This window comes from Rhipicephalus sanguineus, chromosome 5, assembly GCF_013339695.2.
Source record: "Rhipicephalus sanguineus isolate Rsan-2018 chromosome 5, BIME_Rsan_1.4, whole genome shotgun sequence".
In the NCBI taxonomy this organism is placed as follows: Eukaryota; Metazoa; Arthropoda; class Arachnida; order Ixodida; family Ixodidae; genus Rhipicephalus; species Rhipicephalus sanguineus.
This window is the reverse complement of record NC_051180.1, coordinates 85044768-85069577: the sequence shown is the minus strand read 5'-3', so window position 1 is coordinate 85069577 and position 24810 is coordinate 85044768. Positions and strand designations below refer to the sequence as shown.

General features: G+C 46.0%; 1 protein-coding gene across 1 annotated transcript in view; it reads left to right on the top strand.

Annotated features, from left to right (window-relative positions):
- The first annotated feature begins 1964 nt into the window (after positions 1–1964).
- LOC119393931 (beta-mannosidase-like) overlaps positions 1965–24810 on the top strand; it is a 75303-nt gene continuing 52457 nt past the window's right edge. Inside the window, exons 1-2 of the mRNA XM_037661124.2 lie at positions 1965–2120; positions 3405–3709. Coding sequence (XP_037517052.1) covers positions 3542–3709 — 168 coding nt within the window. The 5' untranslated portion in view covers positions 1965–2120; positions 3405–3541. The remainder of the gene's footprint in view (positions 2121–3404; positions 3710–24810) is intronic.

Below are 24810 nucleotides of genomic sequence, written 5' to 3'. Positions count from 1 at the left end.
TGATCAGTGAGAGCACGAGTAGCTAGACCGGACTTGTTAATCGGATCCGTTCGTGATCGCGGCTATGATGGATCTAAGTGTAGTGAAGTGCGAGGTATAGTGCAGCTGGTGGAAATCCTGGATGCCTCTTACGATGAAATGATCTATGATGCCTCCTGTCGTGGACGTGGCAGCGAGGTCTTTTGATGCCCTCTCCACGTCCAATCCGTCTTTCACGCAGTATAAGGAGCAAGCGTTGTTGGGCCTTGATAAATCAATGTTGAAGTCACCGGTAATGATGACATGCCTGGTTTTCTCAGCAGATTTATTGTAGGAAGCGTTGACGCCAGTTCATGCGTAATCCACGTGGTCCACGTTGCGGACCACGTGGACGAGTGGACGGTAGTTGAGCGTCTTCCAGGGGTGTTCTGTCTTCAGTTTCCTAACTTTCCTTGCGTCCGCCGCGGTGGTGTAGCGGTTAAGGTGCTCGACTGCTGACCCGATGGTCGCGGGTTCGATCCCAACCGCGGCAGTCGCATTTCGATGGAGGCAAAATGCTAGATGCCCGTGTTCTGTGCGATCTCGGTACACGTTAAAGAATACCCGATGGCCAAAACTTCGGAGCCCTTCGCTACGCCGTCTCTCATATCATATCGTGGTTTTCGGACATAAAGCCCCAACAATTATTATTATCGCTTTCCTTGCGTGTCAATGTGTGTGTTCGCGGTTACTGTGTTTGTTGAGATTCGGTATCAGCTGTGGCACATACCCGCATAACATTAACTCTGGTTTACGGATATGTACCACACGTGACTGAGAGAAAGGGTTTCATGACGTACGCGACAGGTATTTTGCGTTATTCATGTCATGACCAGTGAATTCTGTTCGTCATACACTGATCCCCTGCAATGCCAATTTTGGTATATTACAAGGTATGGAGACGACCAGTAGAGCGCCCAGACGTAGGCAGCTAGATAGATAGATAGATAGATAGATGGATAGATACGTAGATAGAAACGGCCAAAGTGCCTGAGGTTCGCTAAGAAATGCTTCGCATTTAAAAAAACCTTATTTTATAAAATAACCGGACCTTTGTTGCATCACTGTCGTGCACGTAATCAATCGATGAAAACTCTGTGCTAAACACTCTTATATGCGTATGCGTATTGGCGCGAACAGTGCTATTGAACTCATTGCACAAGAATATGGGCTGGTATACAAATGAAGAAGAAGTAAACGCTTAAGTAGTTCAGGCGTGCTACAGCAGTGCGTAGTATACAGAACACACGGTAAACACGTACAGAGAAAACCAGAAAAAACGATAGTGCGTAAGCGCAGACTGTCACCCAGGGCGAGAATACCTTTCATCGGCAGATTGCGCTTCTCTCACTAGTAATAGTAATGTTGGATGATCTTCGTGCATCGATTCAACAATGAAGAGCGTATATATTACCAGTAAGCTGCAATCAACGCATTTTATTCGCCGACAACGGATCAAACAGCTCACAAAGAAGCGCCGCTGTGTGCATTTGTATACGCGCCGCCGACCGCCTCTCCACACTAACGCGGCGACGGTGCTGCCTCCTATAGGTCGATCTCGTGGCGAATATTGTTCATTTGCTGCCATTTATACTTATTTTGCGTAGCCAACTCAAGCACACATAAAATGTTCCTCTCTCTAAGAGGCAAATACAAACTTTACTCCTGAATACCAACGATAGTGGGCTACACAGATTTCAGCCGCGAAGCGATAAAGGTTTGAGGTATTCTGGTGGCATGAGCACACTGGCGAAAAATATTTGGAGCAAGCCTGACCATATAGTCAGTACCAAACTGTGTCTTTCTCAATTTCATCTATAGTTGACTTGGATCTTTTAGAAGAAAAGAGAAACGCCACATTATTTATTTACTAATTAAATAATTAAATAATTAATTCAGTGTTTACATTGATCTGTTCTGAACGTCGAACAATTAATTGCAGAGCCTGCCCATCGAGCCGTGGTGGCCCAACGGCTACGGAGGACACCGTTTGTACACTCTGTCCGTCTCCTTGTCTCTGGGTGACGACACTGCAAAAATCACGAGGAGCGTAGGGTTTCGCACAGTGGAACTGATACAGGAGCCGCTCGTCAATAGTACGGGTGAGTGGTCAGCGAGCCGTGAAGCTTCAACTACGCATTTCCGACGTCATGATGCATGAGTGTGCCCCTTATTGATTAGGTGTTACGATCATGATGACGACGACGACGGCGACGGCTGCCGATTTGCTGTAGTCGGACGCTGTAGCCAGCGGGTACTAGACTCCAAGTAAAGAGCGCAAGTGCACACTATTCTGAAGCTGTTGTGAGATTCATTCGACAGCGAAGGGCGTGAGAATTGGCGTAGGCGTTATTGGCACGACTTACTCTATAACCTTAGGATAACAAAGCGGATCTAGTTGGTAGGGATTCGTGTGAAAAGACGGGGCGTGCAAACACGGGCACTAGAGAAATGTCAGGGCTTCAGGACAATAGAGAAGTCCTAACTTCTGTCTTATGTCCGTGTTCGCACGCCCCGTTTTTTAAAATGAAGTTACTTCAGAAGTCACTCTAGAAGCCCCGGCGAAATGACAAAGCTTTAAGGAGTAGCTTTATTTATTTATTTATTTATTTATTTATTTATTTATTTATTTATTTATTTATTTATTTATTTATTTATTGAAATCATACCCCCGGCGGCTCATGTCATTACTGTGGGGAAGGTGGGAAAGTGGGCGGGGGTGGGGGTGGGGGCAATATAACACTTCAAAGCATACTGGGTCGTAGCAAGCACATAGGACATCAAACAGAAGAGTACGCAAATACGCGACTCAACCTCATGCTATATACGGCTATATACTATGCTATATACAGCTAAATATATGCAGCAAGTGAACATGCAATAAGCTCACGGTATAGCAAGGAATTGTCGTTATGTATTGAACAGTAATGAACACTTCATTACAAACGCGGAAGCGAACAATATAATGGTCATCATAGAGAACCGCACGAATTCTCAGTAACAAAAATACGCGGTTCGTTTAACTGGTGAGAAAAAAACGACGTCGTTTGAAGTTGTAATTGCGCTATACTGATCGGATCAGTTCCACTCCCGCATTGTTTATAGAACAAAAGTGGGCGGTTTACTTTAGAGGCATCCCGCGGATACCTTTTCCGGAAACCAAGTTTCTGTGGCACGTACCCGCTGGAGTTGTAGCGTACGCCGACAGCCACAACGACGGCGACACAGAGTCAGGCAATGCGAGCTTCACCTGGAAATCGAACACCTATCTTCTCAGTATTTCTAGATATCCGCTTGCCTTTTAGTGTCCAATTACTCTTTATCAGAGGGTTAAGCGAACAAGCATCTTGGCTGAAGTGGTACCGTGCGCGCCTACGCTCCTATAGGTGCGACCTTCTTCCTGCGCGTGAACGGACTGCCTCTGTTCGCCAAGGGCAGCACGTGGCTGCCGGCCGACGCATTCCCGAACCGTGTGACCAGCGAGCGACTCGAGGCCCTGCTGGATGCCGCCGTAGCGGCACACATGAACCTCCTGCGCGTCTGGGGCGGCGGCCTGTACGAGTCGGACGCCTTCTACGAGATGGCCGACCGCAAGGGACTCATGATCTGGCAGGAGTTCGCCTTTGCCAGCGCCCTCTATCCAGCCACCCCGGCGTTCCTCGACTCCGTGTCCATAGAGGCGCGACAGCAGGTTAGCACCAACTTGCCCGAGATTGAAGTTTTCTTAAGACGTGTTCAACAGCTTGACGCATGAGTGCGCTTTGCCACATCGCGTGTTGGTTCACGTAACGGCGACACCGACTTTCATAGAATATAACGGTTTAAAATGCTAGCTCTAGCACGTGGTTTCATCAATAGAACTACGTCCGTCTAATTGTGCGTGATACAGACGAAGTGGACGCAGATATACACCCACCGGTTGGGTACCTGGTCGGGTAACCAATCCACCTGGTTGGGTACGTGCAGCAATATTTGTTGTGGAAGTGCAATTCCTGCAATCAACTAGTTGTAGAAGAACTGTGTCGGTGAATTCTTTCTTCGCAATCGTGTGTAAAGGTGCACAATGAGGTCGGTTAATTTCTGCCTTCCTTTTTCTACGTCTTTGCCGCACGGTCACCAAGCAGTCCTCACTAAAGTCCCTGAAACTTCGTAAAGTAGCGACATACGTGCATGAAAGCGCGCCTCCTCTCTTTTCTCCCTCGTCTGCCCTCTCCGAGGCTGACGCCGCGTCGGCATTGGCCAACTGCAGTCACGTGGGACCGCTCGGAGCGTTCGTTTGTTTACAGTAGAGCACTGCACGGGCCGTGATTCTAGGCCCGGGCCCGGCCCGGGCCCGGAACTCGTTCAAGTTTACCCGCCCGTACCCGGCCCGGTGACTCAAAGCGAGGCCCGGGCCCGGCCCGAACCCGAGAAAATCTTTCGCTTACCCGGTCCGGCCCGACCCGACCGCAGATCGGGCCCGACATAGGCCCGAGCGAATAATCCAGGTGGTGTTGCCCGTACATGGAATCGACAGTAAGACGTTTCAAGTGATAAATCTCTACTCTTTGTTCGTGCATGTTTCGCTAACAATTATACTTTAACCTACGGTAATTTCTTGTAAAAAGCGGCTCACGGTGAAAACATGTAGCTGAGCGGGGGTACGATGAACGTTTGTTCGGGCGCCTATTTTTTCTGCAAATAGAGTTAGGATCTTCAAGAGCGTTTTGTAGCAGATATTGACAGAAAGTGATTGACAGAATGAGCTCGGTTTCAATAGGAAGCGCAATAGTTGTTTTTATTGCACGCTCTATTGAAATTTAAAGCATGCTCTAACGAAAAAATGAATCGCGCACTCTTCTGGAGAAGTAGCGCCTGTCTTCAGCGTAGTAGCGCCTTGCCACAGCAAGAGAAGTAGACGAAAAAAGCCATATGTATTACCTTCGTTGTAAATACACTATCCTAGATAAAAATTATAACGAACCGCGTGTACCAGGCGTACTTTTAGTGATACCCAAAGGGAGAAAAAAAACACGGTTGATCCCTCCGTCATAGGAATCGGAATAACACGAAAGTAAAAGATGCCCTTACAGAAATAACTGAATGCTTAGTGTACATTGATATAAGAGAGTTTGCACAATGTGTATTGATGTCTGGCAGCTAATGGCACCGTTTAACGTGTATGCAGCCACTTTGATGATTGGTGGTACATCTCCATCGCGACGACGAACGTCCATGTTAAATGATTAAACAAACCCTTGTGGTAGCTGTAGTAGCTAACGGTGAAAGCGTAATCAGAGAACGAGGTGTGATAGCCAGAAGAGCGTCGCATATTGGACGCAGAACTTGGTCGCCATCACGCGGCATGTTAAAATGTGATTGAACACCACGGCCGGACTAGAGGGAAACGCAAAGCGCGTCGTGCCGCCCCGGTAGCCCGGCCGAGATTTTTCTCGGGGCGAGCGCGTGAGCATGGAACGCGGTGTCACAGCCAGGTGAGGCAGGCACGCGTCGCAGAGCTATTTTTGGTTTGTATTAGCGTGATGCTATGAACGAGGCCGACTTTACGACGCTTGGGCAAAGGTCGCCAACTCGCGGTGTGTTAAGGCATTGACAAAATTACACTTCTATTGAAAACGCGCCGAATGGGACGGACGCGTAACGCGTTGCAGGTGCTTGTCGCGGAGGCCACAGCAATGACGAATTACTTTACCTTACCACTCCCAGAGGTCAACACCACCCAGCCGACCGGGAGAATGGTAGATATAAAAGGCGCGTTCGTAAAGCCTTCAGAGTCTGTGACCGTGGCGCAATGGATAGCGTGCCCGGCGTCTGTTGTTGCGGACCGAGCGGTCGTGGGTTCGATGCCCGTTGACGTTACGTTTTTTTCTTTGCATCTGATCGTGCATATTTTTTCGACGTCATTTCCATGACGGAAATACGCCAATAAAATCTTGGTGGAGCCCGGCATAAAACACTTTCGTGTTAAAAAAACTATTTGTCAAAGCATACTTTTCATATATCACACCACTGCTGGTACAGTTTTTTTTTTGTTTGTGGCATAGTTTATAGTTTATTTTTTCACATGTTATTCTCCCAAAAATTAAATTAAGAGATTCCGGCTTGAAGCACGCCTTGCGCTGTTGCATCACATATCCAGCCGCGCTAAAGTTTCTTGCGCCGCTTGCACTAGCCGCAGGGGCGCACATCTGCCTTGCGGATTGTGAAGGCGTCAGTAGCCGTTCTTACCTTCTACCACTGGACAAATTTAGGATATATTTGTGGACCTCTGCAGAATGAATATAGTAGCTGTCCACCTCATCCCTTCATTTCTCTCGTTTCCGAACAACGTGCCACTCTTCAATATTATGTTCAAAACTCCTCCTTGAGGGCTTCCAGTTCTCAGCAGTGTATGCAGTGATTCCACTCCTGCGCCAACTGCGCCAAAGTGCGCCAAATTGTATTTACTGCGCCATCCTGATAATATCGACGAAATTTGCGCCAAACTGCGCCAAAGTCTCGGGTTTGGGGGCGTCTATCACCGGCAATCGCACCGCCGGCGCGTCAGAACATGTGCAGCTCGATCTTGGGGCTGCCAATAAAGTCGCAATCATGGACCAAGAATTATTCCGCTGAATAAGTAGCGCTCGCGCGTGCGTTGCGAGTAAGCCACGATGCCATGCACGGTGCCGACGCAGCTTCTGTTCTACAAGTCGGCTCGACAGCAAAACGCGCTCTTCGCAGAGGCTCGTGACGTCTAGGCCTATCGGTAGCGAGAAAGTGCGACGGTGATTCATCGGCGGACGTCGTCTGTTCGAGAAACGCTGCTGATAGCTCGTTTCAAGCGTCGCACGGCACGTAAGGAAAGCAATGTTCAGTAATAACTACATGAGTGCCGCTAAAATGTCTGTCACTTCTGTTTCCGGACATCGCGGAATGAAATCTGGGATCGCTCGCAGTAGATATATGGGACAATATCGAATTTTCCTTGCTAAGAGCACGCGAACGGTGGAAACGCGTTGACGCTTTTCCTCAGATGTACTTTATCCACGGATCTTCATCCAGAACAGCTTTTTCGTAATTCCTTCCGCCAGCGCGTCCGAGTTTGTAATCACTCTGCGGTAAATACCCCCTAAAAGGCCCTGCCCTTTCGAGCTCACGTGCTAGGGTTCCAATTCGAATTTTTTGCTTGCTTTTTTAAAAATGTCATCTCATTAGTAAAATCATATCTCCTGGTCGGAGGAGCCCCAAATGCGCAGCTGTCAGTAGCGGGCCCGTCGCTGACGGCCCAGAGTGAAGCGGCTGCGCCATGTTACACGTCCGCCCCTCGCTTTCGGGGGTCAATAGCTAACGGTTAAAAAAACTCAGTTTCGCTTAAGAGCGAAGCAATGAATGCGATACCAGAAAAATGTATTGTGAAACGAAGTAAGACTAGCAGCTAACTCTTTTGGATCCGATCTCGGAATATGGCCCCTCCAGGAACCGAAGCGTTTTCTTGCTCTGAGTTCTCTAAACGCGAAGTAAGCGTTGAGAGCACAGCAAGTTTACGAGCCGTCTCCTGATGCCTCGAGATAGCGCGCGCGCAAGCGACTGCGCCCTTCGAACGATGCGGGCCCCTTCCGCTCCCCTGGCGTCCCTTCATGCTCCTTACGAAAGACGGGCGGCGCGTTTCCTCTCTGTTTGACGAGCAATCGACGACAGGCCCGCACGCGGGAAGATGTTATCTCATGCGCTGTCCGTGCGGCGGAGACAGAGGCCGGCTAGTTTAATCTCCGCTTCAGCCGCGTTCGTCGCCAGCGCTCGCGAGCTTTTACCCGCGGCTAGAATGCGCGTGATGTTATTAATTTGGACTTTATACGGAAAATCACGCCAACGGCGACGGCAAAAATCCGCCGAGAGAGTCCATATAATTGCTATCGCGAGGGTCAATGTACGGGGCAGATTTTGCGCCCCCCCCCTCTTAGCTGATCGGGGGGGGGGGCGCCCCCCCAGTCCCCCCTGTGCGCACGCCTATGCTCCTGAGATGATTTTTTCCATGAGATTTGCAATGAATCGAAATATTTCTAGCCTTCATAAGAGCCCCATAATAATACTCAGGTGCTTGAATGTTAATGCAATATGCTTCTGTATTGCACTCCAGGATGTAAAATTATCTGCTCCAAAGTGCTCCCAGATGCAAAATTATCTGCTCCAAAGTGCTCCAAGATGAAAATATTGCTGCTCCAAAGTGCTCCAAAACGGAAATCTTGCTGCTCCAAAAATTGCTCCAAATCAGAAGTCCTCGGTAGCATCACTGTGTATGTTATGCACGGTTTGCACTATGCTGCTTTTTTTTCATGTTCTGATGGGCGTATGCCTTCCTAACGATGTTGCACCGGCAGAAGATGGCCATTGGGCTACGCGGGTAAGACTGGCTCGAGATGGACGAAGCGATTTCGGTCTATTTTCGGGGTTCGTTCCAGTTTGGTAATAAAGGCGCGACTTCTCGACGCTTACTCATTGGGTGAATGTGGTTCGACGTAAGGGGGACATCACCCGGTACGGTGGACCTATGCTAATCCTGCACATTCCAACTCTGTTGCGGCAGTATCATGTATATCTCTCTCGGGCTTCATGCGGCCCGCTGATCTCTCGCTACTGTTTTCGTCCAATTCTTTTTTATTTTCTTTATCGTTCCGGAGCTACAGAGGCGTGACAGGTCTAAAGATTTTTTTTTCGTGAGGCACCCCCTGCGGTCACCATGTCTTGATACATAACCGTGAAACAAAACGATATTTCAGAATCGGCGGCCAGATTTTAGTCCATTTGGAAATAGGTATCTATATGTTGTTGGAATCCAGCCGCCAAATCCCGTTCAGTAATGACCCATATATGACATATGGGAAAGGTCTTCTTTCAAATGGCAACGTGAACATACATTTTCTCCCCACAATCCCCGCTCCTACCTTCGTCACTGTCTTGGCCCTGGCGGGAGTAAATTTTCGTGAATGCGGCCCGTTAGCTGAGGTGAGTTCGACAACCCTGATATAGCGTAACAAGACGAAAGCACACAAAGCAGGCTGTGCATGTCCATCTCGCGTCACATGACCACTGGGAGCCGTGAAGGAAAAAAGAATGGGTCTTTATAGGGATTCTGTGTAACAATACCCCGCGCAGTCCTTGCGTTTTAGTTAAGGGCTGGGGCGTCTCGTCTGTTTACTTTTAGCTCGCCCATTTCAGATAAATCAGGTAGCCCCATATGCAAGAAGCAAGAGTAGTTCATTACTTGACCCTCAGAAAACTTCTTCAAATGGCCTGCCCCAGATAATAAAAAAACGTTTTTTTTTTTTGTTTTTCAAGATAAAATGTCGAACATACGTACATGCACAGCGTATGTGTAATAAACTTAAAGGAAAACTAAAGAGAAAAACGATTTGTGTATTACCAGAAAATTACCCTTTTAAAATTCCAAAATCACGCTCGCTGCGAGCGACAAGACTCTTGGTAAGCGATAAAACGAGCAAATATAAAATGCGGGTAGTGACGCCACCTTGAAATTCGCGCAGCAAGCGCCGTGACGTCATAGATTTCGACGGCGTCTACGGGGCCTACGTAGTTCCTAATCGGCAAAAATGAAGTACATTGACCTCAGAGGGCGTCATACATACATCAACATTCAGAAAATTTCAGAAAATTTTGTTCAGCGAATGTCGCCAAAATACGACTAATACACTTTGAAATCCATGACGGGCCACGCAAAGATTTCGGAGCGAAATTTAAAAATGGAACCTTGAAATAGATTTTTTTCCGCTATAAACCTATAATGATGAAATTAATGACATTCGGGTTCTCAGAGTACACTTTATCAGCCTAAACCGATTCAGTGTTTCACTTTAGTGTCCCTTTAAGAACTGAGCAAAGTTAAGCCCGGCCCGACCCGAGCCCGCCACCTCAAACCCGGGCCCGGCCCTAAGCCCGGAGCTCGAGGCCCGAGCCCGGCCCGGGCCCGCCGTGAAAACTACTTTACCCGGCCCGGCCCGGCCCACGGGCCGGGCCGGGCTCGGGTTTTCGGGTAGGCCCGAGCCCGTGCAGTGCTCTAGTTTACAGTCGCTCGCGACTGCCATCTTCGCTCTCGAAGCGCGGGTTCGCTGGTTCTCAGCGCATGTGTTTTATGGATACGCGCTTTCCATTCCGCGTGCGTTGTGCTCCGAGATACCTTGCACACAAGACCGACGTCACGGTTGGTTGCCATGGGCTTCTGCTGCGCTTTCGGATGCCGAAACAAATCAAGTGAAGGCAAAAAGCTGTTTATGATACCGTCCGGGAAGCGCAACGAGTTGCGAAGGAAGGCTTAGTTACACCGAATCGGAAGATAGAACTTTCGGCCGACGTTTTCGACGCGACTATGCGATGTAAGTTGCTATCCTCTCACTATAAGTACTCGTCGAGGTTCGCGCAAATCGCTGCGTGCTATAACGCCGCAGACACGTCTCAGTTATTTGGGCAGTACGTCGCTTTTCCTCACACGTTTTATTGCTGCTTCTGCGGGGTCTGTATTAAGTGTTTTTTTTTCGAAAATGTGACTGCGAAACTTCAGAGATTCGGCGCAGTTCTTTTGAAGAAACACAGTTACCGTGTGAAAGCTCACATTAGGTGTGGTACTCTCTGTTTTTGTTGCGTGCTCGTTTTTTTCTGTTTTTTTTCCCAAAGCAAATAGCTTTCTCTGGCTCTTTGACGCCGACAGATCCGCCGGTGGACTTGCGATAAAAGGTAGGTAGGCAAAGCGTGCGTGTCCAACCGAGTCGCAGGGTGCATTCATCGTTTAGGAACCTCACGTACACGTGTTATTTAGCGCGAAGGTTTACGTGCGTTTCGTGTGGAGGTTTATATCCGCGAGTGGCTTTCCGCCGCGGTGGAGCAGAGGTTGCGGTGCGCGGCTACTGACCCGAAGGTCGCGGTCGACCTCGGCGGTCACATTTCGACAGAGGCGAATAGCTTGAAGCCAGTGTGCCGTGCGATTTCAGTTTTCGTTAAAGAACATCAGATGGTCAAAATTTCCAGAGCCCTCCACTACGGCGTCTCTCATAATGATATCGTGGTAGTGGGATGTAAAACCCCAAATGATATTAATATCCGCGAGTGGAGCTCTCGCGAAGGAAACGTTTACGGTGGCAGGCTAGTTTATTCGTTCGCTTGCTCGTTCATTGAGCAGCGAGTATAGTTCGTATGTCAAGTACGTCTACGAGGCACACTTGCGCACTATGGTTGGTGCGTCTAATCTCTTAACGAATCAACCAACGCTGTCTAAATGTATCGACTGGAAATGATGTACGCCTTCTGGGGCATTCTTCTTTCAATGAAGCTCCGAGCTGCTGCTTGCACTGACAGTCATTTTCTAAATAAATAATAGTCGTCACTCTTAATACAGCCAACACCCATTGTCCATGTGTTTCTTCCACTCTAAAAACTGTCCGCACCTTTTGTGAAGTCTTCTTGCCCCTCACCAATAACCGTCCTCTGGCTAGTTTGCGCTTCCTTTCTTGAAAACTCGGCGCTCGGCACTTTCCTATCAAGGATGCTTTTTATTAACACGCACGTCATTCGCGACCTGAAAGTACGGCGCGCCCGGCGATAATGCACGGAAAGGCACGCGAGATTGATAGTTATGTTTCGGGACAGAAATACGCCCCATAGCACGCCCTTATTGTCAGGTTGCTAAACAGTTAACAGAAAATAGCGAGCGCAGAGATTTGGTGAAAAAGAAAAAAACAAGTGAGCCAGATGCTGGATATTGGTTTGTAGGAAAGAGACGTCTCAAATACGCCCTTTTTTATTGCAGTGTGCAGTGCTACATGATACAGGCACGTATAGCGGCGTTAACTATATTTACCCAATCGATACTTCGGAACGGCTACCTCTAGTGCGTACTGGCAGCCTCAGTGCGTCATTGGTATGCGCGGCGAATTCGCCTCGCGAGGACGACGTGTACAACGTATATAGGTTTCAGAAGGCTTCATGTAGAGCGGGACATTAACGTTCAACATCACACATGTCCTTTACAAACGTGTCGTAACATCTCCTAAACGACATAAAATTAAAAAAAAAGGATACAAAGATCTAGACGGCTAGTGCGAATGCTCAAAGCGCGCCGCCTGGCAAGCGCGCGCTCCCTTTGCGAAGCGTCGTCTGCTACGCAAGAGCAAGGTAGGTGGCGCCATGCTCGAAAAGAGAGTGCGAAGGAGAGGAGAACGAGGAGGAACGCGAGCGGAGGAGGAAAGTGTCGCTACTTTACGAAGTTTCAGGGACTTTAGTCCTCACTGCATTGAACTGTTTTTGCGGTAATTTTAGCATCCCTCTTGCATCCAGTTGGGTTGTGCACCGCCTTTCGAGTTGCAGAATCTAAGAGGCGCAAATGAGCGATGATAGTAACGTTCTCAACATGATTTTTGAATACGAGCAAGGTCAAGAAAAACAATATGTATCGGTGTACAGCGACAGCTTTCTTTTACAGCAGAGCTGTTAGAGTCGACGTTTGCCGTGTGTCGTAGATAGAAAATTCTCATCATCATGATCCGACACGTGCTCTTCTCGTCCTCTTCTTCATCGCCTTCCTCTTCTGCTTCGCTCCCAGAACACGTGCTCCGATTTCTCCGGCGTATGATGCAATAACTCTGATGGACGAGAGAACGAGTACAGAGATAGAGCGACAAAGAAAGAGGTAGAAAGAAATTCTTGCCGAGACAGATTTCTTGGGCGAGATTCGAACCCACGTCCTCTCAATCCGAAGGCGAGCGTCGTAATCACTCGGATATCCAGACACGATAGCAGAGCATAGCATAACCTTGTATACGTATATAGCAAAGCAAGAGGGTGGGAAATGGAGTATGGGTGAGGAGGATGGAAAGGAGGAGGGGAGAACGAGCACACAGAGAGAGATAAAGAAAGAAACAGATGGAAAGAAAGGGAAGAAAGAGAGAAAAGATAGAAGGCGAAAGAACGACTGTAGAGAGAGAGAGAGAGAGAGAAAGAAAGACACAGAAAGGAAGAGGAAGAGAAAATGACAAAAAGAGTGGGAAGAAAAATAGGAAAAGATAGGAAAAACATGGCTGATCCCTCTGTCATAGGAATCGGTATAACACGAAAGTGAAACGTGTCTTCACAGACGTAGTTGAGCGTTTGTTGTGCATTCTTTCGCCCCAAGCGCGAAGGAATGAATGGTACAGCATCAAATTGTAATGTTACGCGAAGAACGGCAAGCCACTCGAAACTTGCAATGCGCTGCTCAAGCAGAAAGGACGCGCAGAACGAACATACACAGGATGAGCGCGAACTGTCACAGTTGTAACTTATATCTGTGTGAGCAGCGCGCTCCTTTCGCAAAAGCGGCCGCTGCAGTAAGCGAGGTGACCTTAGTGCTCTCAACGGAAACTTGCAGGCAGAGCGCAAGACGTACAAACCACCGAGATCACGAGATAAGCGCTCGCACGAGCGACCACGCCCTGTCGAGGCGCGCGCTAATTCGCGTGGGGGACGACTTTTAAAGCGCGCTCTTCGAGCCCTTCGCGCCATCTCGCTAGTGATAACGAAAACACGCTGTACCGCCGATCTCTGAGTACCACCACCGGCAAATGGTGTACATAAATAGCTCGCCGTTAGCATAGCAGAGAACATGTCGTCTGTGGCGGAATCGTTTCGCGATGCGCGCTGGCGATGGAGATGTCGTAAGTTCGACTCCCGGTGGCGGAACTTTTTCTTATAGTTTTTTCTTTGCCATATGCTAGTCTTTATATTTTACAACGTCATATCCGTGACGGAAATGCGTCAGTGGAGCCGTGGTGGACCCCGGCATAAAACACTTTCGTGTTAAAAGAGATTGAAAGACACGGACATAAAAAAGTCGACAGATCCCAGGCATCGTGGGAATCGATGTAATGCGAAGCAGCCAGCAAAGAGCTGCGTACATCGTCTTGTATGTCACTAAGGAAAATGCGTGTCATGATTTTTGTGTTAACTCGTGTTTTTGTGTTCGTCACGCAGTCACGTCGCGCAATACCTATTTCGGGGTATATCAAGCGAGCGAAACGGCCGCCAGCGCCCCATGAGCGTGGCACGTAAGTCATGTTGTACATGACATGCGTGTCATGATTTTCATGTTAACTCGTGTTATTTATGTTCGTTACACAGTCACGTCGCAACATACCAATTTTGGTGTATATAAAGCTAGCGAAACGGCCACCAGCGCACCATGAGCGTGGCACGTAAGTCATGCTGTACATGACATGCGTGTCATGATTTTCATGTTAACTCGTGTTATTTATGTTCGTTACACAGTCACGTCGCAACATACCAATTTTGGTGTATATAAAGCTAGCGAAACGGCCACCAGCGCACCATGAGCGTGGCATGTAAATCATGCTGTACATGACATGCGTGTCATGATTTTCATGTTATGACTTGTCATTTATGTTCGTCATACAGTCGAGTTACGCCATACCAATTTTGGTGTACAATCGATTAACCAAGCGACCAGGAGAGCACAAAGTCGTAGGCGGATAGATAGATAGATAGATAGATAGATAGATAGATAGATAGATAGATAGATAGATAGATAGATAGATAGATAGATAGATAGATAGATAGATAGATAGATAGATAGATACGCTGAAAGTCGCAGAGGTTCGCTAAGAAATGCTTCGCATTTAAAAATAGTAAAAGAAAGAGAGCAAGCATAGCCATGTGTAGTGTAGTACAGGTAAGAGAGAGGTGGGAAAGTAAAAGTCTAGCCAAGCCAGGCCCAGCTGTCCGCCAGCACTGCTGGTGGACACCACCAGCACTGCTGTGACCCAGCCTTGTTCGACTGAGTGCAAGCTGCGCCATTAAAAAAAAAAATTTTTTTTGGAGTTGGTGTGGCTCCGAAGTCATCATTTAAGTGATTTTGAAGTAATGATTTTATTGGTAACGATTTTAAAGACGACAAACGGAAGATGGGATCACACAACACAAGCGCGTGTGATATTCGTCTTCTTCCGATCGAAATTCTTCGGGACCTATGATATACCGACTAGACCACCTAAAAGTCATGCAGAACTGCCGGTGAATTGACTATCGAGAGCATCGATATTTTTGAAACTATCGATAGTGTAAACAAACCATCAATAGTTCTACTATCGACAAACTATCGATAGTGCAATTGGTAGTACCATTGTTAGTATTACCAGCGATATTACTGCCATGCGTGTTTATATTGCTTCGTTTTGATGTATCCGGGTTTAACCCACGAAGACTGTTAGCAACGTTCGACGCAGACCGCGCCGTAATGTTTGAGAAGCTTCACGATTGTTTGAGATCACTCTGTTAATTAAGATTACGCGCCTGGACGCGAATAGTCAAGTTCATTCGAGAGCTTACGCGAGCACCAGCGACAACGCTGTAAGGTTCGATGACTGATGTATAAAAAACGACGCGTTCCACCGATTATCAGATTACTCGACGGCCAAGGACTGTTCTCGCCGCTATCAGTGCGCATTGTATATCGCTTGTATATTGAGTTTTGATTTTCTGGGCACAAGTACGCCTAAATAAAGAGCTCCGTATTTCCCAGTCTTGCCGCAGCACTCTTCACCGTCACAACCACGTCACAATGATATCGATAGTGGTGTGAATAATGACGCTATTGCTGGCCGGCCATATTGCCAAAATATTTGCGATAGCATACTATCAGCTTCGCTTAGCTCATGAGCAATTTGTGGCGAGACAAATAAATTATTTCCGCAGTGAAAATGGCGGAATATGTCCATCAATAAATTCATATTCAAAAGAAAAAGCTACATCTTACAATGAACAAACTTAGTTCTTGATACATTCTTCATTTTGAATAAAATGCAGTATAAATAGAAGCCGCGCAGTTCTACCACAAGTAACGACTTGCTTTCCGCTGCAGCTGAACAGTATGACTTTATGATCATGTGTCAGCAAAGCGCTCTGGTGAAGAACACAAGCATGTCAACTTTCTTGCCTTTCAGCCTGCTCCTCCTGCTCCACTATGTACCACGCGCGCGGGGAACCAAGTTTTTTCTGCAATGAGTTCGCGCTGTTGATTTTATATTATCGACAGTACCATCGAATTTACTTTCGATAGCCCTATTGATAGCATTTCTACCATCGATAGTTCGAAAGTGACTCAGCTATCGATAGTGTCAATAGCATCATCGATTGTCCTGCATCACTACCACCTAGCTATCCTACCGCAAAGACCCGCATCCGGGCATGACAAGACGCTCGCAGAGTTACAGGACGGTATTTGGTTAGTGTTTCCGGACTTACTATTTGCTCATAGTGTTCAACCACTGTTATAGAGATACGATAAACGCCAAGGTTACGCTCACCTAAACTATTCAATTTTCTTATTTTTTTTGTTCTTTTGCTTTGTTTGGTCGATCATCTATACATTGCGTTCACTCACAGGCTATGAAAGGGACCAATGGGGTGGCATAAAAAAGGCGGAAGAACGATAAGCTCTGGCGGAAGCTCGCGGGATGGTGGAAACGTGGCACTGGCTGGCCCAGATTTCCGGAAGTAACCGCCGCCACGTTTGATAGACAGCTTCCGTACTTTTAGTCGTGCCCGTGGCCGGCCGTGAAACGCGGACTAGGTAAACAACGCTAGTGGCCGAGATGGAAGGACGACAGGTTCCGAGAAAAGAGCGAAGTCGCCAGTTTTATGGACGAGCGCACCGACAGCACGTGAAAAAAGAAGAAAAGTGAAGAGAAGAGAGAAATGGCTAGTGTTCCGCGACAGCCAACTTCCAATATCGGAGGCTGTTTGAGCTGGTTGGTTTGGATGCTTTTTTTTTTAGTTTAGTCTTGACATTGCATTTACCACAAAAAAAAAAGTTTGTCGAAAGTGCAGAAGTGGCAAGTATAAGGAGAAGTTTTTATTCTCGCGATGCGGTACTCATCTTACTGCATGCCTCTGCATCCACAAGCGATGTCGATAGAGAAAGTTTTGAGGAAAAATTGGTAGCCAACAATCACTCAACTGAAATGTTTTAAACGTGGTTCAAACCAAAAGGCTCTTGTCTAACAAACATCGTGTTCAAGGTCATAGTAATTATCGTGGTTTTGCCTATCGTGGGTCTCGGCTATTCACATCGTGTGTATTCTATAATATGTTGTCGGCAAAATCCTAGCTTTACTATACGGCTCCTCTAATGCTTTTTGCCTCAGCTTACACTTGACTTCCCGTGACCTATCCACCTATATAAGGCTGATTGATTATAGTGGGAAATCCTTGCGGGATCCTACGCCAACGTGGCGTACTTAGGAAAATGCAACCCTTTTACGATGCTTTAGTAATGACAGGGTGAGTGTTTAGGAAGCAAGGAGCTATCGTGTGCGCTGCACTCGGTGAGGATTTTTTCTGTATAATGCTTCTCAGTTTTACCTAGTTCACCAAGGTGTGGCGGCGGAGTACCCCGTTGCGGCAACCAAATGACACCCACTTGTTAGGTAATTTGTCACATTCGTGAGCGTGCTTTGATATGGAGAGACGTATTGCGAGTAAGGTGTTAATTTAAGTCGTCGATGGTAGAAACTTTATACTAGTGAAGTTCATTGGGAAGTATCGCTTTACAAAATGGTCCGTCTATTCTTTTTTTTTTTTTGAAGTTGCCAATATTTTGTAACGTTGTTGTCCGACGATGTCGTTGTCATCACCTATTCACAAGGTATCATTGAAGCTTTAAGAAGATTTGATTTTAATTGTATAGGCGTTTTGACATTTTCTTTCTGCATACATTATCTAATTTCCACACGGCAGGCTGTCTTAGAGAATAAAATTAAATTAGCTCTAGAAAGCCCTGACAGTGAGCATCCTGACAAAGAAGACAAGTTGGCAGTGCCTGTGCATTTTTTGATCACTTCATGATTATTTAGTTATTTAGTGCTACCTAAGTCGTCCATCGGGGGTAGTCTCAGTAGGGATGGTAATATCGACGAATGCTTAATCAATTAATTGATTAAAAGTGTCCTGCAAAACGATTAATAGTCACTGATGTCCGTCTTTCATTTAATCGACTGCATCGATGAAACCTTTTAGAGCAATCGATTGACAGGCAGTGACAAGAGCGACGCGAGCTTTCCTAAATCGTACTAGAACGTTGAAGAAGAGCTGTGGCGAGTACATGTTGCGTCGCAGAAGCGTACCACTTAACCAGGCGTCCAAACGTATTAATTGCGCAGCGGTTAGGCGATTTAAAGGGACACCGAAGAGGTTTTCAATTCTCGAATCTATTGGTAACTCGGAATCTTTACTTCTTACAGCATACCTACGTAGATTTTATTCGCGATATTTAATTGAACAACGGCGCTATAAGCGGGCAAACTTTGGCCGCGGGAACGTCCACTGCGCATGCGGAGCGTAGGAGAGGAGGACGGCAGAGACAAACGTAGAGAAGTGACGTCATCGGGAGGGCCACGCAAGATCGCTGCATCGGTTTGCGCCTTTACTTGTTGCCGAGGGAAGCGTCAGCAGCGGGGTTCGCAGGGATTTTCTAACCGCCGGACCGTCCAATTCGCTCACTTCGAGATTCTTGCGATACCGAAGTTTACCAGCAGCGTTTCCACGGACTTTGCAACAGCATGTCTGAGCGTGCTCACCATGCCGAGTTCTGTGCGGCATTTGGCTGCAATAGTAGCGACGGTCGCGATGAAGTCGCATTTCACAAATTCCTTCGAGACCACAAGACGGCTTCATAGTTGGTCACTGTTATTAAGAACAAGATCTTCTACCCTACAAAAGCAAGCCTGCTATGCCGGAAGTATTTCTGGAATAAAGACTACGTGCGAATTCCGTCTCGAATGCAGCCTCTATGCTTGACTACGAAGTCTACGCGACTTAAACGCGACCGCGGTCCTTTCTGTAATTTCGCACAACAGGAGGATCTTGCCGCAACCGAGACTTGCTTTCACAAAAAGAAGAAAAACTGAGGTAACGCCTCTGATCAGCGATGTTGCGGGGAGTGCGGAGTGAGTTTCGGCGGGGCCCGCAATAGAGGTTTTTTACTTGGACCGCATCAGTATGAAAAATACGGTCAAACATGCGCCAAATCGGATATTTTCTCTAATTTCACAATTTTTTTTCGGAAAGATTTGAAGTCTATTTTACACCTAAACATTTCTCTACTAAAATACACTTTCCTGGAAATTAGGCTATTATTAATATTGGTTAGGGTGAGTTCCAGATGGCTCAAGAAAAATTCACGAACTTTGAAGATTTTTGTAGTTTTTGAAGCTACGTAGCTGGTAGTGAAACACAAAATTCGGAAATAATGAATGGGACAACTAAACAGAACCTCTGCGATAGCGCAAGCGCGGTTTCGAAGCTCAACACACAAACGTAGATTTTATACACATTTTTCTATTAGGTACAGTTTAATAAATAAAAGCGAGATTCGAGGGGGTGCCAGGACCGTCAAAAAATTTTTCGAGCAGAAATGTTTTGCCACAATACTCCATGTGGCACAGGAAAAAGGCACAAATTTTATGAGCGAAATCTGCGATGTGCGACCGCCACGTCTGGCACACTTGGCATGCAATGGCCCATGTATATAAGAGCTACAGAAAGATCACGGAGGTCCTGATACTGTAGGAAGGTATTTGACACCCGACGTACGTTTTAGCACTATGCTAATGCTAAAACGTACGTCGTGTGTCAAGTACCTTATATATATATAAGGTATGATATATATAAATATATATATTTAGCGGTGGTATGGAGAGTTCTGTACAGAACTGAAATACAGAAACACCGTCCAGAAATACAGCGAGACACATTACTGTCAGAATGAGTGAGATATGAAAAGCAATAGTTTCGCTAACATCGTTCATTACTGTCAAATGCGGCAATGTATTAGGCCTGGCATAAACATTAGCATAGCCAGCAGTCAGTTTTTATGAATAGGAATCAACGGCCAGCCATCAAACACTTCTTTACGATATCCATTACACATTTTATGTGGCATACAGCGCAAAGCATTTAACATGTGTAGTTCTCATGTAGTACAGCATTCTCATGTAGTCATCTGAGATACAGGACCCCAATAGGTGACACAGCTTGCGTGCATGAGCTTGGCAGTGTCGTGTTCCCAGACCATGTCAGGGTCAGGTGGCATTCTGGCGAAAAGGACAGCAGGTTGCACTGATTCGAGACCACTCACGGCCAGACCTTAAGCGTGGCTATTCCGAATTCTTGGACACGTCTTCACTACTTCGAGACACGAAGTTTCCAAGGAGGCTTCCTGGTCAAATGCAGCTGTAGAGCTTCAATGTGCAGTCTTGAAGCAACCTGAAATAGTCAAGTGCACAAAAACAAACACATGATGACAGAAAGATCGATCACCTTTTAATCTGATAAGGGCAGCGCTCACACACCAGATTCCATGAAGTGTCATGGCAATGAACAAAACCAGGGATACTCATTAACTTTGCTGTACTTTGAGGGTCTGTTACTCCCTTAGCCAGCTGCAACTGTTTCCGCTGCATGACCTCCGTACAATTAGAAGGATGTTTTTTTAGAAAACACATATTTCTTATCAAAATTGTATAATAGTCACGCTCAAGATGTTTTCGCGCACGCACTCTATGTCAAGAAGGAAATAGTTTGCTGCAACTAAAATGGCAATGAAGAGATTAATTAACAAAAACTCATTAATTAACTTTTAATTCCTGACTTGGAGGTAGTTGTTTATATTAGAAAGTTGTAGCGCGTGCCAATTTATGGCATACACATATTTTTTAATCGCGACAGTTACACGTAATTCGTGATATTCATCCTCGAATTTCAAGGACGAAATCGAAACTGATAGCGCCTGACGCGCAGGAAACGTGGCTTCTCTGTTACGTAAGCTCGGAGCTACACGTGAAAAGGAGGTGATGATAGTTTAATGAAGGTGCGCCGAAGCAGTATGTGATCAGGAAAATCTGCAAGCATTCAGAAATACACAAGTAAACAGCTTATTATTTGGGTGCGATGTGTGGTACTTATCTGTAAACATAGAAAGAAAAGGTTGATATTACTGCGGTTTTGGTTGCGCGCATCTCGAAAGAAACAGATGAGCACCAAACGCCACACGCAAAGGTAAGGCGATCCGCTGGCGCAAGTGAGATGACTTGCCACTTTTCACGAAAAGGTACGACCACGATCACTACTTCTTGCGCAAAATTTTCTAAGACGACGGAAGAAACAGACACGGACGGGCGCAAACTTCCAACTGAATTTATTATTAACATGTGCCCTAAATATATACAAATATGACTATGACAAAACAAAAACACCAATGCCACAGGTGTGCAGTGTGTCAGCGCGCATCAGCTACTCACTCCCCCAAAATGTAGTGACCCTTCCAAGAAAGCCATTTCCTTCTGTGTCAATGACACTGACGTCATGCTCACGCAGTTGCTGCCCTCCCTTTGCATTTTGGCTGCCTCCACAATCTCTCGCGTGCGCTGATCCGCGTCATGAAAAACAGCAGTACTCTGTTTATACAACGGTTTGCATCCACACTCGTGTACAACACGTATACCCTGAGAAACAAGTGTATACAGTGTGCATTATTTCTTTCACTATGTGTATGCTAGTTGTGCAGACGTCCCTCTAGCACATTGTGCCAACGACTCCACAGGCTGCTCTCGGGCGTCCATACTTCCCATCGGGCCCGCCTAGCAAGTTCACATTGTAACGCAAATTCATTACTCGTCGCCCTGACAGCGCGGCAAGACTTTTGACCACTCACGAGCCACTGACATACATCTCGCATCTGGCCGCTGCCTGTGACTAGTGTCAGCTGTAAGGGCGACCACGTGCTTTGCGGTGAAGTGGCAACAAAATGAAATGCACTGCGCGTTCGGAGGGCCAAATTCAAAAATTATTTTCTTCCTTAAAACAAAAAAATGATTTGATTGGACTTTCTTCATTACTTAACGATGAAGTCTTCTATCAAACGCCATATGACGACGATTTTTACTTGGACCGCATCAGTATGAAAAATACGGTCAAACATGCGACAAATCGTACATTTTCTCTAATATCACAATTTTTTTCGGAAAGATTTGAAGTCTATTTTACCCCTAAACATTTCTGTACTAAAATACACTTTCCTGGAAATCAGGCTATTATTAATATTGGTTAGGGTGAGTTCCAGATAGCTAGAGAAAAATTCACGAACTTTGAAGATTTTTGTAGTTTTTGAAGCTACGTATAGCTGGTAGTGAAACACAAAAATTCGGAAATAATGAATGGGACAAATAAACAGAACATCTGCGATAGCGCAAGCGCGGTTTCGTAGCTCAACACACAAAAATATATTTTATACACATTTTTCTATTAGGTACAGTTTAATAAATAGAAGCGGATTTCGAGGGGGCGCATGATTGTCAAATTTTTTTTCGAGCAAAAGTGTTTTGCCACAATACTCCTTGTGGCACAGGAAAAATGCACAAATTTTATCAGCAAACTTTGCGATGTGCGAGCGCCACGTCTGGGACACTTGGCATGGAATGACACACACACACACACACACACACACACACACACACACACACACACACACACACACACACACACACACACACACACACACACACACACACACACACACACACACACACACACACACACACACACACACACACACACACACACACACACACACACACACACACACACACACACACACACACACACACACACACACACACACACACACACACACACACACACACACACACACACACACACACACACACACACACACACACACACGCACACACGCACACACGCACGCACGCACGCACGCACGCACGCACGCACGCACGCACGCACGCACGCACGCACGCACGCACGCACGCACACACACTCACTCACTCACTCACTCACTCACTCACTCACTCACTCACTCACTCACTCACTCACTCACTCACTCACTCACTCACTCACACACACACACACACACACACACACACACACACACACACACACACACACACACACATACATATATATATATATATATATATATATATATATATATATATATATATATATATATATATATATATATAATGTTTAACAATGATGGAGACGTGGCTAAGGACTACGCATTATTCGCAGGATGTTATGCCTATAGTTTAGGTGCTTATTGATCAAACAGTAGGTTGTCATTACAATGTGAACATGTATGAAATGGCATGAAGTGTTTAAAACCGATCCAGAGAATAATTTTACGAATCACAGAAATTTCAGTTTGTTTATAGGAATTCATTGTAGGATGAAGGCATGCAGACGTGAAAGAGAAAAGACACAGACAAACCAAACGCTAGCGTTTGAGCTGTCCGCATCTCTTCTGTTTCCGTGTTGCATGGCTTACTTTCTTCTAGAATAAACATTTTTTGTTGTTTTACGCGAGCGGCAATTGTTCTGAGACTCATCTATGTAAACTTCGAGTAGTATTTTATTTCCCCCAGAGGAATCGAGTGCACCACTGTAAAGTTGCTACAAAAACTTGTTGCGGCTGTCATGCATCCACCACAGTGTTCCTGTTTGAGTAAACCCGGTGGAAGTGCCTTGTTGAGTAACAAGAGGTAGCGGCACCAACTTTCGTCGATTGTCAGATAAAAACCCTAATGGTGTTCGCTCTGATTTGAAGTTCTTTTGAAATTCTTGATCAATCTCTATAAAACTTGTTTAGTTTATGTGTATTTGTACGCTGATTTTGAAAATGCAAATATTTTTTTACTATTATATGTCGCGTTAATTAAGTATATCAAACATTTCATGTGCCATGTTAGGCCTGCACGAGTTACAAAGTAAGCATATCACAATAATATGAAACGGGAACTGTATGCAACATAACCAGAATGCATGTTCTAAACCCACTTAACAATAGTTATAGTATGCTGAACATTGACCAGTAAGTGTATGTCTAGCTGGTGATTCGCTCACGAGAGTTCAATATTACGTAACTTTTAACTCAAATGGGTTTAAAACGCGGGTTCGTATGTGGTCTAGTGGGTTCATGAACATTTTGCCAGAACAGCGCAGTAAACTCCTTTAAAACTATTGCATACAGGTTTTATCTCTTAACTATAGCAATATGTCGATTTACTTTGTAACTCTCCAAGTTTGGAAAGGCTTCCTCATCAAGACACATGAAATTTGTATATGTTAAAACTGCGTTTTCTTCCAGATAATTGCATATTTGAAATCGCCACATAAGTAAACCTAAACTCAGCAAGTTTCATCAATATCGACCGAGAAGAAAAAATAAACGCATTATTTGTTGCAGAGCGTCTCATTGAGTACCACGAAGTGGTCACACTGACTCTTGCCAGGGGAGTCATGTACACCACTGTCCTTAAGGGCAACGAAGTCAAAGGAACGCTCCGGTGGGGGTCAGCGTTACCATGGCAAAGGGGTCACCCTGACTACCTGGAGGTACTAGCGGGAAATAAAAGGTAGTCGCGTAGACTCCTGCGTTGGGAGTAATACATACTCTCTCTCTGCTGGTGAAGAAGGGAGTCGTTGGTCTGAAGAACGAAGGGAGTCCTTTGACACCCCAAAAGGTCATCATATGTGTAGCAAGGCGGTTATCACCCAAAGGTAGTCAGTACAGACACCCTTTTTTTTAAGAGTGTACATTATGCAACACTAGCTGACATTATTCGTAATTTAGCCGACACAAGCCAGTATTAGTCATCATTTGGGGAACACTAGCCATTTTTAGCCGTCATTTATGCTGCTCTATAGCTTGTATGTGGTTACTTGTAGCGGCAACTATAC